Source organism: Myodes glareolus, chromosome 10, assembly GCF_982192425.1.
Source record: "Myodes glareolus chromosome 10, mMyoGla1.1, whole genome shotgun sequence".
Lineage (NCBI taxonomy): Eukaryota > Metazoa > Chordata > Mammalia > Rodentia > Cricetidae > Myodes > Myodes glareolus.
The window spans coordinates 31221938-31238218 of NC_142035.1; the positions used below are offsets into that span (position 1 = coordinate 31221938).

Genomic DNA, 16281 nt, shown 5'->3' on the forward strand with positions numbered 1-16281 from the left:
CCCAGCACTCAGGAGGCCGACATCTCTGTAAATGCAAAGCCAGCTTGGTCTGCAAAGAGAGTCCCAGGACAGCCAGGGCTTTTACATGGAGAAACCCTGTGACTCAAGATGCAAGGACCTCCACTCCGCTGCATCTTTTAGGGAAACACCGCTATCAGGCGATATTAATCATTAACTGATGATTCCAATGACATCACGGGGGTGGGGGCAGGGTCTCCTCTGTGCTGAATATGTTAGGCACCTTTGATTATTTCCAAAAACTAAATGAGAACTAAAAACACATTGTAGCCAGCACAGTTCCTTTTTAATTTTTAAATCCATGCATATTATCACAGAAATGAAATCCATATGCCTATAAAACTTCATTTACACTTTGCGCTCAAGAGTATATGACAGTCTCTTTATAAATCTTTTAATGTCTTTATTTACTTTTGGAAGCATCCGGTTTGTGAAAACAAACTCCAAATAATCAGAACCAAGCTGCTATACTCCATGAACGTGCAGCCTTCACACATGACTGATAAGACCGCAAACATGTGGAACAGATTCGTGAGCACCCTTTGGAGCGAAGAAGTGCTATGAGAAGACCCAAGAAGTACTGTGGACGTTCTCTGTGACACGAAATTCTACAGCCATCTTTTATGTTGTGCTTGGTCACAAATTTGGAGTGAGTGACCATATATATTTAAGGCTTTGAGTGTTTGAGAGTGACAGAATAGGACACGGGGCCCTTCCTCTCCCATAGCTCTAAAAAGTGTACCCAATCTTCCTCAAAGGAAGACGTTTGAGTGTAAATCCTCCTGAAGATGCTGAGTTGAAAATTTTTATTTTAGGGTGTGTGTGTGTGTGTGTGTGTGTGTGCACGCGCGCACGTGTGTATGTGTGTGAGTGTGTGTGTGAGTGTGTGTGTGTGTGTCACTGGTGGCAGTCAGTCTGAGGAAGGGAATCAGGAGTGGGGGATTCCAAACATGGTGGTTTGATCTTAATAAAACTCATATACTCTCTGAAGGGAGTGAGACACGAGCCAAAACCCAACAAAGCCACCCATAATCAGCTCAAAAGACCACAGCAGATTCAAACGATTTTCCAACTCTGTGGAAAAGCACACCCAGGTACCACGAGGTCTCTGGACACACTCCCAGGTCTGCTGGTATGACATAATGCATGATCACATAAAATTAACCAAAATGGACTTGATACAGAAACTTTATTTCAATGCAATACTTATGACTACCTGCTACCATTAATTTGTCTGGCCTAGCCATAAGAACACCAAATAGTCTTAAAGCTTTGGTGGCCATCCAAAGCTACCAGATTTGATCAGTAGCTGACAGTTCCTTTCCTGCCCCTTCTAATGCTGTTGATTGTTCTAACCAGTTCAGAAACTAGCATTAACGATCTTGAAAGATGGTGAATCTTTCACAGGTCTGCATGTGAATCTTTCACATACAGAAAATATACCCTTCCAAGACAGTGACATAAGTTAATTCGCTGACAAATATTTGTGTCCTGAGTGAACAAAACAAAGCTGGGCATGATGGCACACTTGCAGCGCCAGCACTCAAGAGACTGAGCAGGATGGTCTCAAGCTGAAGGCCTGCAGAGTGATTTTTGTGACCTGCCAGATCTATATGACAAGATCTTGTCTGAAAGAAGGAAGAGTAAGAAGAGAAAAAGCAGTTGGGCAGTGAAATAGTCGGGGAAACAGCAGCAGCACTATCAGGACTGACAGGAAGCAAGCGGTCTCTACTCTGCTGTCACTGAACTAGGGCTTTGTTTATTCTAGGCTCGCTCTCAACCGCTGAGCTGCATTTCCAGGCTGGGTTTTGAGATAGCTTGGTTTGGCTGGTTTGTTTGATTGGTTTTGCTTTTTATTTTGGTGTAGATTCTTTCTAACTTGCCTGGGTTGGCTTTGAATCAAAAATCTAAGATTATAGACCTGTGCCACCGGGTCCAGAAGTCTATTGGTGCCTATTGGGAAATTTAATTATTACTAAGCCCAGACAAGGAGTGCAGGCTCCATTGAACAGATGAGGAAACTGAGGCTGATGGTTTGATGTAACACAACTGATTTGAACCAGCATTTCTCTATGTGTGCCGGCCTCTGGCCTCTAAACACGCCCCTTTTTCCTTACTTCTCCCCTGAAAGCATTCTTCACACTGGGCAGTTTGGATCTCATATGTGAAAATCCTCACTAGAGGTAGTGAGAGAGACTCCTTCTATCCAGTCCAAGAAAGAAATCCTCTTGGGATGTGACCCTAACAGAGATGGGCCCCTACCTCCCTTTGCTGTTCAAAATGTCTGTAGCATGCCATCCCTCACAGAGAAGCAGTGTGTACAGACTGAAATAACTGAAAACTTCCAAAGGATTGCTAGAAGTGAACAAGTAGCTTTGAATCATCCCCCAAAACTCAAAGGTTCACAAATGTAGATGCAATTGATCTCACTTTCTAAAAAATATCAGTTTAGAGCGGGTTCCTATTAAAACTGATATTGCCTGTTATCTTTTCAAAGAACGAACTGAACATGCATCTAGATTGGAGCCGAGGTCAGAAGTGAGGTCTGTCTTTGAGCGGCTCTTGACATCTAACTTATTTGATGCTTCCCATATGGATGAACCTAGAACATTTGAAGGCACATGCTACACATCTGGTTATCAATAGAAATAACTACCACAACAACAAAAATAGTGCTCCTCATGCACGGCTATTCACAACTGGAAAGGATATGCCTTTCACAGAATGATTGATTTTTCCTTGCACAGTGTTATCATCCTTTTTAATCTTCGTGGAACAATGTGTACGCCCTCTTGTGGCCAGAATGATATATTTCCTTTCCTAGACAGAGCTAATCACATCACAACTTGCTTGCCCCAGGATCATTTTAATGTATTCCACCCGCTTCAAGTTCCAACTCTGCTTTGAAAAAGAAAAAAAAAAGCCAGTTTCCTTTCATTCATTTGATATCTAGTTTCATTTTTATCCCTGAAGTTTGCTGCAAAATCAAAACCAACTAGTTACCAAAAGGAGTTTCGTTTTATTCTTTGTTATTTGAAAATCTAAAACTAAAACCTCTTCCACCCAAACTCTTGAAAGCTTAAACTGCACAGTTGCTAAAGGGAAGACACTGGAAGTTATCCATCAAGCCAGTGTATCTCACCAGAGAAAAGGGAAACGAGACATTACAGGATGGAAATGCAATTTAATAGCTGAATGAACAAGTGATTGGCTTATTTCATCCCTAAGAAGAAAAGGGAAAAGTAGAGGCAACCCAGGTGGTTAAATTGTAATACAGTAGAAATTCTATTACCCATGAAAACTGTAATTGGGATTCGACTTTTGGATTTGGCCAGCCCAGAAACAGATGTGTGTTTCAATGAGATTCCCAGGCTTTACCTCCTCAAGAAACGCTATTCAGACTCAAAACAGGACGTTCAACTAGCCTGGGCTCCAAAGAAGTGACTAGGCTAAATTGACTGTAATGGCCCCAAGTGTTATGGAGCTGGATAGGGGCTAAACATGTGGTTCTCGTGGTATGACCTTGAAGAGGGATACGGTGAGGCTGCTCCTGCTTCTGTTCTTGGTGAATATATGTATACAAAAACAGGGAGAAAATGTCTTCATCACATTGAGAGCCAAAGATTTGGACAGAAGTATCTCAGCCACAGGGCGTTTCCTCAATGAGTAAGGCTAGATAGAGACAAGGTTAAGGTAAAGGCCAAGAACCACTTTGTGAATAATTCTCTTCCATTTAGTGAAAGGAATCAAGTGTTTCTCATTATATGGCCTGTCTGGGTGCACAAGTCTTTCAACTGAGGTCCTCCGATGCGTTCTGGCAAGATTCTAAATTCATATCACCCGAATAACATGGAGCAGGTAGCATTTCTTTTGAAAAGAGACACTGGCCGGTGTAATTCTAGCTAGGGAAGCTGGTGCCAGGAAATTGACAGCAAACGATACCCAGACCACAGTTGTATTCAATAAAGTTCCGTCTTTTTACAGGAGTCAAGAACAAGCAAACGGGAAATGGGGGGTTGCAGTTGCCAGGGAGTGAGGGTCACCACCAGCACCCTAATCCTGGTGGATTCCAGTGAACTGTGGAGAGCCGAAAGGGATGCCTATGAGAAACTGTTATCCCTTCCTGTCTCTCCCATCCTTTTCTTTCCTGGCCCAGAGAGACCTGATTCTTTCCCAAGACTAGGAAAACCAAATTCACCAGCTTCTTCCCTGGTCTGAAGGAGTCAGGTTACCTTCCAGAAGAACTCTGTCTCTTGTCCCTCAGCCCTCTTCCCCTTGAGTTGCTGTCTCTTCTTGCTACGAAGCAGCCACTTCTCCCAGGGAAGTTATTACAACCCACTCTTAAGTACTTCCTCCATCAAACAATGGAGCAAAATCTTGTCTTTAGTCACTGAAAGCACAAAGTTGGCCCTCTTTATGAATACGGTGTTTTTAATAAACCCTTGTTAATATGCATCCATCCGAGAGAAGACAGCGAATGCGCTAGAGCTGAAGCAGCTGGCGTGCAAGGAGCAGCTATGCCTTCCATGAGTGTCTGCATGCACAGCACAGCTCCTCCCTGGGCACTTGATAAAGCAGAAGCAAATCCTTTGCTGAAAGAAGGGCAGATGGGAGGTGGCAAGAGCATTCACTCACCTGTAGGAACAGAGAGGAGACTAGGAAGAAACGTGGAGCTTTCGTTTTGATGACTCTCGCTCTTTCAAAACCACCAGAGGGCCATCTGAGTGATTCTGTCTTCCTTTCTATAGTTTGCTTTTTGATATTTTTCAAGTTATTCTTAAAGTAAGGAGTAAATGCACGTCGTCGCCCAGAGACAAACAGTCTCTGAGCAGTTGGTCTCTCTTGAAGTATTCTACCCTTCCGGATGCTGTAAAACTGCATGGTGAGCCTGCGGTTCCTCCAGGGCTCCAGGTGCAGAGAACAAAATGTCAACTTTCAAATGGGATTGGAATCCTGCGTCTCCCACCAATCTTAGAAAGAATTCTCCAACCCCTTTTAACAGCTAAACAAATTCATCTCCAGAGAAACCAAGCAAAGACAATGCCAATCTGCCTACTGATGGTTCCTACAGGCGTTACTACTACACTGGAAGGGTGCATCTCACAGATGGGACTCAGTGACTAAGGGGGGCTGCTGACCTCTGCCACCCTCAATGGAGCAGGAACTTAAATCAGGTTCACTGGGACTCTTCACAGTCTCAGACTCAAGAAGAGTTCATCCCTCAATATCGAACATGAAAAGCCAAAGCCTATTGGCATTGTGATTATCGCGTGCCTTGCTTATATACTGCCCCCCACCAGCCCAGGATGTCAGAAGACTCACCTTTCATTACAGGCTATCAAAAACAATGGGGAAGGATCTAGATCTTATGTCTCCTTCTACCATCCTGATTTAGATTTCACGGGCCTCCTGACCTTTATCCCTGAGCAGCTTACACACAGTCGAGATTGCAAGGTAACATGAGGTGGTGAAATTCAGAAGATGGAGACTGCAGTACAAACGCTTCCAGTGTTTACCGAAAGGGTTGCAATGCCTAAACAAGCCAGTCCTTCTCCAGGAAGCCAGAAACTCCAGGTCCCTGAAACTCGAGGCCAGGATTACTCAGTTAGATGAGGGTGCACTCACCCAAGTTCATCAAGGCTAGCTGAGGGTGCAGAGATCCTGCTACCTCTTCAGCTGAGGGTGCAGAGATCCTGCTACCTCTTCACACTTTTCCTTCCACTCTCATTAAGAGCCGCTTCTCTGCAGGATCTTCTGGCTTGTGGAAAGCTGGCCAGACTGTCTCGGAGTCCAAGCCCCAAACCTGACTCTCAGATGCTTTGAGATTCTGTCACTCACTTCTGTGTCCAAGCTCTGTCTTCATAACTTGCTGTGTGATTCAGAAAAAGCTAATCCATCACTAGTCCTCCACATTTTTGTCTGTAAGACGAAACATTTTAAAGACAACAGACTTTAAAACCTGAAAAGTCTGTGTGAAGGAAGTGAGTACCGGTTTATAACCAGTAACTTCAACAGGTATTAGTATGTTTTAAATGCAGTGGAAATTCTTTCCCACAGGTCCTCAGGACCAGAGCAGGGCCGGCAGCCACAGCAAGCAGTGCGCCTTTGAGTGGTAACTCAATTCAAAAGTCTCTTCCCTGCTTTCAAAAAGTAAGGAGGGGGAAAATTCAGGCAGAAACTCCTTTGTAGTTTAAAAGCACTTGATTGTTTGGTAACCTGAGATCGTTTCCTTTAGCTTTTAGAATGCTAGAAAAAAAAGCCCTCCGTTGTCACCCACTGCCTTTCACGCTTTAAGAATTCACTTATTTAAGGGTGGCTTCTGCAACCACCTCTGCCCTCAGATCTCCAAAGCTGAGCTGCAATTTTATGGGCTCTTGTCAAGCTGGTCCTGAAAGGGAAAGGGAGGTCACAGGTGGTCTGCTGAAGCCACTGACAAACGTCCCTACGCAAGTCACTTTCTTTTCCACCATCTGCCCAAGCTGGCCAGTGAGCACTCAAGAGCATCAAGAAAACATCCTCTGATGGCGTGTATCCTGGAGGGGAGATGGGGAGCTCAGGAAGAGCACAAAACACTGCCAGGGACACAGACTTTCTCCCTCACCGAGCGAGGTTCAGACTTTCCTTTATTCAAAGGCAGCCGTGTTTAACAGGTGATGTCAGACTCTCACCAGTAATATGTTTATGACTACAAAAATTACATTATACTCTGAGTCCCACCACCAGTGTGTCTGAACTTGAATTCAATTAATAGCCCTCGTGCCTAGTTCCAGCAGATACCTCCTGGGTTCCTGGGTTTTTGTCAGCCCCTATTCCTTGCCAACCAGAAGCCAGAATGAACCTTGGCACCCTGAAGCAGTTTGTTCTTCAAAATTAACAAATGTACTGAGCCTTGAATACTCCCAAACAATGTTGATGGCTTTGCTGTTATATTAGGCAGTGCAGGGTGGAGAGGGCTAGCCCCGGGGTCCCTTTTCTGTCTCCCTTCAGGTGACATTAATCCAGAAGCAAAGCCAACTAAGTCACTGTGCACAGGGGGAAAAAATCCAAACAATATTCGGGGGATGGGGGAGCAATCCAAGGAAGGTGTAGTCTAGTTTGTTACTATAAAAATATATGATAAAGGGCTTTGGCTTCTTTGCTCCTAAATTCAAGCCCCACTCCCTTGGGTTCTCAGAGGAGTCAGGGGTATAGAGGAGGGATAGCCCTTTGGAGAGTGCATTGAATCTTTCGAGGTGGAAGAAATGGAGTCAGAGGAGCTGTAAAGAGATGAAGAGGACTCTGACCTTTGATGGTGAGAAAAGAAAGAAGGGAGACTAGGAATTGGAGGGAAAGGGGCAGAGTACAGAAGGAGTAAGGATTGAGATGAGACGGTAGAGGTGGGGAGAGAGAGAAGGGGAGTGGAGTAGCAAAAGAGGATGGATATAGGTGGGGGGGGTAACAAATTTTTAAGTTGAGGCTGTGGTTGCAGGAGTCTCTGTCCGAGCTAGGATGCTTCGGAGGATGCAATCTAAAGACAAGGTTCAGAAAAGCCTAAAAGATCCCAGGGGCTCACTGCACTATGGACTAGCGCAGCGATACTGGCCAGAGGCAGGAGGAGGCCGGGACAGCGCTGGGCCCTAGCTCCTTATGTCCAGGCGGAGGCCAAGTGAGCTGAGCCGTGCAGTAGGCTCCTCTGTGTTAGGCTGTGGCTCTTCGAGGGGACAGGCCCTAGGAGGTTGAGGCTGGGATGGGCAGTCCGTGTAAGCTACCAAGCGCGTCTGTGGTCTTGCCGCCCGGGCTGGGGGGCTTCCTGTCGGCCCCTGTGGAGGAAGCACAGGAGCATCGGGTCACTGCCAAAAGTCTTACAAGTGGAGCAGGACGCCATCAAGTCAATGCCTGAAAGAGGGGGGACGCTCACCCTTCCCTGTCACTTCACAGGAGTTATGCCTAAATCAGGTTAGGCAAATGTATCTCTTCACCAGGCGTTCACTCCAGAGGATGACCACGAAGGCAAGCCTTCCCCCTCTGCCCTGGATGCCAGGGATAGTGTGGAGGTCTCCCGCTCCTGAGGAGACTTCAGAAGATGACTAACCCGGTTCTGACTCTCGAGGCTGCAAAGAGAGTCCTCCCGACCCCCGCCCATCGATTCACTTCAGACCCCAGCTGGATAAACAGGTGCCAGGACTGGAAGTAGGAGGGGTACAGAAAACGAGCCACCAAACATTCCTGGGGACCTCCAACAGGAACCAAGGTATTGCGTTAGGTAAGCAGCGGAATACTGCGGGCACAGCCCCTCCTGGGGTCTGTGGACCTCGAGATTAAGTGGCAGCGGGCTTGTCAGCAGATCAGGCGGTATTCTCGGCATTGCTCTATTATTTGGGGTTTTGGGAAGGGGCCCAAGTTTTGCTACTGGAAGCCAGAAAGTGACGCCACGATTGTGCAATCCTGTTTTTCCTTTCCCGGGAACCCAGGGCAGCCTTTCCTGCACCAGGAGACAAAAACTAATGATCTCTAAAGAGGCACGTTTTCGGTTTTCCTTTCCCTCCTGCCGTTACAAGTTCTCCATTAACAACTCAATTCCACTCCGCGAGAGCGATTTCTTACTTGCCAGCTGTCCTCTGAGCCCCAGACATAAAGTATTGTGACTATCCTATTTGAAAGCAACAGTATACGGAGAAGACACACACACACACACACACACACACACACACACACACACACACACACGACTAGTGAAAGATTTTGAAGCCCTAGAAAGACTTTCCAGGACAAACCCCCAGGTTTTTCCCACTTCTCACGAAGCAGTTATTTGGACTCTCTCCCCCACTCCCATCCACGCACTTCAAAAGTGGGGAACTGTTTTAAAAACATAGGAGGAGGTGGAGGAGGAGGATTCTCAGGCAAGAGTTACCTTAGAGACCAGCGGAAAAAATAAACACCCTGGAGCCAGGAGAGGGATTCCACCCCCACTTAGGCAAAACTCTCCTTAGCTTTCTTCTCTGTCTCAGCCCCCTCCCCTTTAGACAGCAGGGTTCTGGAAATATGAGCATGTACCATTCTGGGGACCTCCAGCTAGGGTCACTTGGCATACTTTAATCTGTTGGAGCACGACTATGGTGGACATTTTAAAATACCACAATAGCAAGGGCTTAGCACTGTGTGGCAGGACCAAGAGTGGCTCAGAACTTCAAGAGAGAGAACACGGCTAGTTCTATAATTTGCAAAAGCTAGCTAGTCATTCATGACACTATTCTCTTTTGGTATCCTGAAAGCCCTAACTTTGGATGAGCAATAATCAGAATAAAATTACAAATTCTTTTTAACAACTATAAATAGCAAATTTTCCTTGTGTGGGTTTTCTCACTGGAAGCCAGAAAGTGATGCTCACAGATTTGATTTCCAAGTCTCACTCCCCCTCTCCTTTTTTTTTTTTTCTTAATCCTTCTGGGAGCAATTTTAGAACCCTAAAGGTTTACTGGTTTCTGTGAATGTCTGTTGCCTTGGGAGGAGGTCATGGGGTGTCTGTCACCATGGGCAGGCAAGTTCTTGCACCAAGAGCTTTGGGTGGATGCGAGTGTTTTTAAAACCCCACACCTCCTTACTTTTCTCAGTTACCAAGAATTAAAGTTCACTTTCCAGAGATGGGAAACAACATCATTTCTTGCCTGTATAGGAGGGAACCTTTCACCAAGAAAAGGTAGTAAATTGTGAAGCATAAGCTGATATTTGAGGCTCTAGGCTGAATAACGAGTAAGATGCCCATTTAAAGGTAACTGGAGGGACACTCTAATGTTAATTGTATTCTGGGTAGGCATCAGATCATCAAAAATAATTGATTTTTACTAAGTATTCATATGAATATGAACTCACTGTTTCAACAATTTTGTTTCAAACAGTTAGTTAAATATTATAGATCTGATATTATAAATTTAAAAAATAACCTTAAATTCATAAAGTAGCTTTCTCTGAAGACTTAATTGTTAACTAAATCGTTGAAAGTAAATGACACTGTATTGTAAACTTTGCCTCGACTTTTCAAAGACCATTTAGGAAGCAATCTCTAAAATCTGATTTTTCTGCCCATGAGAAGAGTGTAAAGTCACACTCCACGGGAGTGTGTAATTCTCATGCTTCAAGAACAGGTGCTTAAGGAACATTCCTTTTACACTCCCTGAACACAAATGGTTGCATGCCAGCCTGAAAAATCGTTTATCAAGATGGGTGCGGATAATTCTTTTAACCAGCTTCCCCCCCCCCCAGAGGAACTAATTTGGTGACCAACATAGCTCGGTTGTAGGTTTTGAAAATGAGACATTTTATTGAAGGAAGCAGATAAGAGAGCCGCAGGGCAGGGATGCAACAGCTAGCGAGATGTTCTGTTTCTAAAAGTTGTCTGATAAAGGCAATCAATCAGAAATAGAAATAAACCCAAATACAGATCCCTGACCAAGTTGACTACAGGATTTTAGAGTTAAGAGCTCCTATGATCACCTTTGGATCTTATCCACCACACTGCACCACCTGTTTCTAATGTGGGGTAACGTGGGGCTGGAAGCACCCTTGGTACCAAGTGTCCCTTCTGAAAATGGACTACTTCCCTCTGAAGTCAAAGACCTCTTTATTTTCCTGTGTCTTCATTCCCCTTGGGATCAAACCAGGAGAACCCACTTAAATTCCTGGCTATACTTATTTAATTCAAGTAAGCCTGCTCAGTTAAGCTCTTTACAGAGTGCAGCAAATTTGATTCAAATATCAATATCAACAGTCCTGAGTTTCAGTGGGAGAAGTGGACGACCTGTGGAAATCCCCACACTGCAACCTTCAACTAACCTTAAATGTAAGGATATTGGGAGTTCATAATCTCAGGCTTTCAGAACTCCTTCTTGGATTTTCCTGCAAATAAGTAAGTAGTATTATGCTATTATTTAAATAAAATTAAAGTAAATTATCCAACTCGGTCAGTTTTCAGCACTTGAATTTCTGAATAATTAGGCAAATGAGCATTATCTTAACATCCTAGGATATGAATGTTCTTTTAAAAATATAAAAAATGCAAAAGCCGTTTTCTCCCTTTAGCTCACTTCTATGGATGGTACCCTGGTCTTCCCTTCCAGCGCCCAGATCCTGTCTCTCGGCCTCACCAAAACTTCAGGAAATAACTCTTTTTGTCTGAGAGTCACCATCATCAGCCTGGCTATGGCCACCAACCCCCACTGCCACCCCCTCTAGCTTAGTAGGTGTGAGACAGATAAGGTAAAGTTTCTTTTCTCAGCCCAGAACAGCCACCTGACCCATGCTGTTCCGGTGTGTGTGACAGTCCCCTCTCTGCTGAAGCTGAGGCATTCCCCCACCATCCTGATCGGAGCAGTGAAGTTTAATTTTTTTGGCAATCAAAACCAAAATATAGGCAGGTTCATAACTGGCAGATTTAAGTTCAGGTGAATTATTTCCCAAGTTCAGTGAAAAATCTGAACTCCGTGGGACAATGTGATTTAACCCATGCCGGTCCCACAGGTTGAATCTCTTAGTTGGGTTTTTAGGGAGCAGACTGCAGTGCGGGGGCGGAGATGAGGTTTTAAGTCACAGCGCCCTGGGAAAGAAACAGCCTGAATTTCCGAAGACCAAAGCCGAAATGTTTTCCATCCCCCCACCCCCCCACACACAGAATGCGCTGAAGAAAAAGAATCTAAGGAGAGACCAGGGCCAAGGTTAATAGGGAACTAGAAAGAAACAGCTGGGCAGGGACCAACAGAGTCCAGGTGCGGAGGTCCGGAGTGCCATTGGCAGGCATGCTGCTGTAGAAAGCAACATTTTGCAGGCTACACAAATGTGGACCTGGAAGGCGTTTTAGACCGTTCTTGGGATGGAGAACCTGAGACCAGAGAGGAGCAATAACTTGACCAACGGTAGCAAGAACTCCGAATCGACCACACCTAAAATCGTGTTTACCCACCCGACTTTCTTCCTTCTCTCTTAATAAAATTAAAGGAGGCGGTTTGGGGGAGTCTCTCGGTCTCCCTGTGTCTTTTCTTTAGGTACACCTGATAGAGACGAATCTGCCCTGCCACAAGAAACTGCATAGTTAACTCGGGTTTATTTCTAGTATTCTAGAGTCTCCTCCCGCCCCGCCCCGCCCCGCGCCCACTTCCCTCTCCATCCTTCTCTTCTCTTCCCCTCTCCTCTCCCCCTCACTCAATTTTCTCCCTCCTCTCTCTCCCCTCTCTTCTGCCTCCCAGGCTCCTCTTCCCACTTCCTAGCCCCTCCAGTATCCTGACGTCTCCCAGATGGTGCCCCTCACCTTCTCGGCTGGGGTGTTTGAAGGTCATTGCTGCTGCAAGCTCCCCGCCGTGCACCGCCACACCAGCTCCGTGGGGCGCCAGCGGGGGTCCCTGGGTGGGTGGCCAGGGCGGGCCGGGGGAAAGGTAGCCGGCTGCTGGAGCGCTGTATACACCGTGCTGGTTGGAAGCCGGGTAGGCGCAGGCAGGAAGGAAGCCACCCACTGCGGAAAGGCTGGAGGCCGACTGCAGGTAGAGACAGATTATCAGAAACCCGGCCGACTTCTCCAGCACAGGCCAAGTTGACATGGACTCTGCTGTCCTGTCCCGTCGCTTGTCTCTATTCTGGGACTCTCTAGCAAACCAATTACTCAAACTCTACTCCAATGATATCAGTGCTAATAAAAAGCAAGGAGGTCCAGGTAGCTACCTTCAAGGTATAGAGAAAAGGGGGCTTTCAGTCTCTCTCTCTCTCTCTCTTTTTTTTTTTTAAAATCACAAGACAAGCCAGTCTTCTTCTCTCAGGCTGCTGTAAACTAGGACCTTGGGACTTGAGGACAGCAATTAGCCACTGAAGATGCTCGCTGCCGAGATTTCTTGAAGCTTGCCTGGGAGACAGTGCTATTCTTTCTCTCTAGCTCCATCCCCCAACCTTTCCTCTGTCCCCCCCCCAGGTCACCTCGTGCCCCTTATTCCGGTTACCTGAGTGTATTTAATGTCTGCCTCCAAGGCAGGTTTCTCAAGCCCATTCACTGCTGACGAGGCGGGGAAGGCTGCACGGTTTACACCCGCCCAATCTTCCATCTTGGGGGAGTAGGCAGCGCCTTCGCCCCCAGCCAGGGCCCCTGCAAGAACAGATGCAGTGGAAGCCTGTGAAGACCTCCAGCCAGATTTTTGCAGCCGAGCCAAGGACCCGATGAGAAGCCGTGAGTGTTGCCAGACATCCCCTCCGGCACCTACCCAGAGGGTGCCACAAACTCCCAAGACCTTTCTTTGGAGGTAGAGGGGTGGCAGGGCCCAACACTTCGCTTTCACTCAGAGCAGGGACGACAGGGCCTGCCCTTCATTTTCCCCCAACCCTTGGCCCGCTTCCTACGAAAATATATAAGCACAAGCGAGGGACACCGGCAGTTTCTACACTGCTCAAAAGTGACAACCAGAAAGATTTAAGTTCAATGCAGCTTCTCGAAAATTGTGTAAGCCTCTGGATGTCTTAATTATCATCTAAAGGTCTAAGAGTTCATTTTGGCCTGGTGCTACCTCTAGAGACATTCTTGGTCTCCCAAATGAGGCGACAACTCTGAGAGCTACACCAGGCACAGAGCTGTTCCTAGTTCAGGTGTGTGTCCCCAGACGAGGGAAGACCCCCTGCACAGGCATGACAGTCACCTCCCAACCACCTGCCTTCTGTTGCTCCTTGGGAAGTGTTGGTTGGTGCTATTGTTATTATGGTTTAGAGCCACCCAGATGAACAGTGTGTGAGGCCTGGGAAATCCGTCCCATGCCTGGGCTAAGCCGTTTTCTTTCCTCAGCTTGCTTCTCCTAGACTGCTTACTGTAGTCCAGAGTCTGCTAGCATAGCACTAGCTGCTTGGGAAAGGGTACCAATGCTTCTATATCGTCCTAGGCAGGGCACCAAAGTTGCCTGAAACTTCTGGCCTTTTCCATCCATCAGAAACTACCACCATTTGACTCAATTTGTCAAAGCACAAATCCTAGTGACTGTTCCTGAAGAGAATGGGGCGCCCTTACCACTAGTCTAAGGACCGGACTTGAAAGGCCTCTGAACCTGACAGAGATCTGAGCCATACTTACAAGGAAAAACTGATCACACCACAGGGCTCTTTCTCTTTTACTCAAAAGAGCTTCTGGGCCTGCATAAGCTTTCGAAGGAACCTGAAAGCTAAAGAAAGGGTCCTGCAGAATGTCCCAAGCGGTTTGTTTGGCTTAGATTTGGGCGATAGGCATTTGCATTCTTTTTTGCAAGAATGAAAAAGTGCAATTTCAAGCCTCCGATTTTGTGGTCTGTGTCTGCTCTTCTGTTTAGGAAATATTTTCCATATTTGTCATAAAAAGTTCAAGATGTCCGAAGACTCCCACAGAAGGTTCTGAACCCCCAGCTTCTGTGACCAGTCCTGAACTATTTTCTGAGCCAAAATCAGTCCTAGGAGGAGAAGGGCATGCACCCCCCTCACTCAACTGCCCGCTCCCAATTCTACCCCTTTGTTGAGAATTACAGAAGACATCATGACTGACCTGTTTGCTCCATAAACGTCCGGATGCCCAGGATGTTGCTGACTGAATGTGCGGAGGGCCATGAACGCGGGATGCTGACGTGGCCCGCTGAGCCGGGGACCCCAGGATGACTGCCCATCTTAGTGCCCGTGGGTGACACTGGGCTGGGATATGGGTATTGGTAAATATGATTGTAGGGCAGCGCAGGCTGCGGCGGAGGCTGCTTACTTGGTTCGAAGGGACCTGGCTGCGCCAGGCTGCCAATCTTGTTTCGCAGGATGCGACTAATGGAGCTCACAGAAGGCACGTTGTACTTGTCACAGACACCATCAGCCAGGAGCCGGTCGCGAATCTCCCAGGCAAAGATGCCAGGGTCCCCCTGCTTGTAGTCCCGAATGTGCTTCACTACGTTGGGGGTGGTGACTCGGGGTTTGCTGCCCCCAATAGCCCCGGGAAGGATGGAGCCGGTCTCGTTATAGCGCGCCAGGATCTTGCTCACGCAACCATGCGAGACCCGCAGTTGCCTACTGATGTCACAGGGTCGGATACCCAGCTGTGCTAGCTCCACGATGCGCAGGCGGATGGCATTGGGCAGAGGACGGCCGTTGACGAACACGCCACCGAGCTGGTTCACTTCGCCGTACGTCTGCTCTGCGGACGCGCCGGATAGAAGTGAGCAGGCAGGGAAGAAAACACCGGCGGGTTAGCCAAGGGTGTCCTCGAGAGCCAATGCACTGCATCCTAGCGCGACTCTAAGGTAACCTGCAGGTCCACCCCTACCCCTGACAGCTCAGATTTTGAGAGAAAAGAGGGGTACGTGCTGGCAAGAGTCAGAATCAGAGGCAAACATTGTGCGCTTCAGCCCTCCCTGCCCTCTCCCGACTTTGGTCGCATCTTCACCTCCTCCCCACTTAAGAGACTGTCCCCACGAGGACCGGGGACTTGAAAGAACACGGCTCCTGAGGGCACAGAATCGTTTTGCCCAAGGAAAGGGGATCATCGGGAACGAAGGGAGACAGAGAGTCTGAACCCAGTTCCTCACCCGCCCGCGTCCTGCCTTAGGCTCGCCCCTTACCCATCGCGCGCGGGCCGGCCAGCTGTCTGGCGCCGGAGCGGCGGGAGCTGGGCCCGGCGCAGTCCGGGAGAGCTCGGGCGCCGCCACCGCCGGAGAGGCATAGAGGGAGGGCGCGCGAGAGCCGAGGGCCGCGGCGGCTGGAGACGCGCAGTGAGCCGCTGCCCAGCGCGCTACCCGCCCCGGGGCCCACCGCCGCAGCCGCCGCCGCCCGCTCCCAGGACACTCTCCAGGCCCGCGACCCCAGGCCCAAGGTGAACTTCATCAAATTGGGAGAAATTCGTCTGACCGGGAAGCTGTGGGGTGCGAGAATCAATTTGACGTGTCCTCCACGTCAATCTCTGCAGTCACGCTGGAGACTCACGAATTGGCAGCTCATTGGTTCCCGTCACCGCGCCCTGGCGTTCCCCCTCCCCGCCCAGAAACTCTACCCCTCCCCCTAGCTCCTGGCTTCCCCCTCTGCCTTTCTCCACCCCCTCCGGAACCCATCCTGCCCCCCCACACACACACACACCATCCCAAACCTAGCTGAGCCAGATCCTAGGACCATCCAATCTTCGTTGCCTTTTGCCACCTCTCTAACATACTTTACGAATGGTAGGGAAGTCATTTCACAATGATCATACATTAGTTTTATAATCACCTCTACCACCATTACTAATAATATTTCGGAAAGTAGTAGTTGATCCTGGCAAGGTGTTTT

At 47.8% G+C, this 16281-nt stretch overlaps 1 protein-coding gene across 1 annotated transcript; it reads right to left on the minus strand.

Annotated features, from left to right (window-relative positions):
* Positions 1-7690: 7690 nt before the first annotated feature.
* On the minus strand, positions 7691-15858 carry Pax1 (paired box 1). The gene is made up of 5 exons (XM_048455563.3): positions 15582-15858; positions 14528-15157; positions 12975-13117; positions 12296-12518; positions 7691-7817 (listed from the first exon to the last, which is right to left on the minus strand). The coding sequence occupies exons 1-5, from the start codon at positions 15841-15843 to the stop codon at positions 7726-7728; spliced, it is 1350 nt and encodes a 449-aa protein (XP_048311520.3). The 5' UTR covers positions 15844-15858; the 3' UTR covers positions 7691-7725.
* Between the last annotated feature and the right edge of the window lie 423 nt (positions 15859-16281).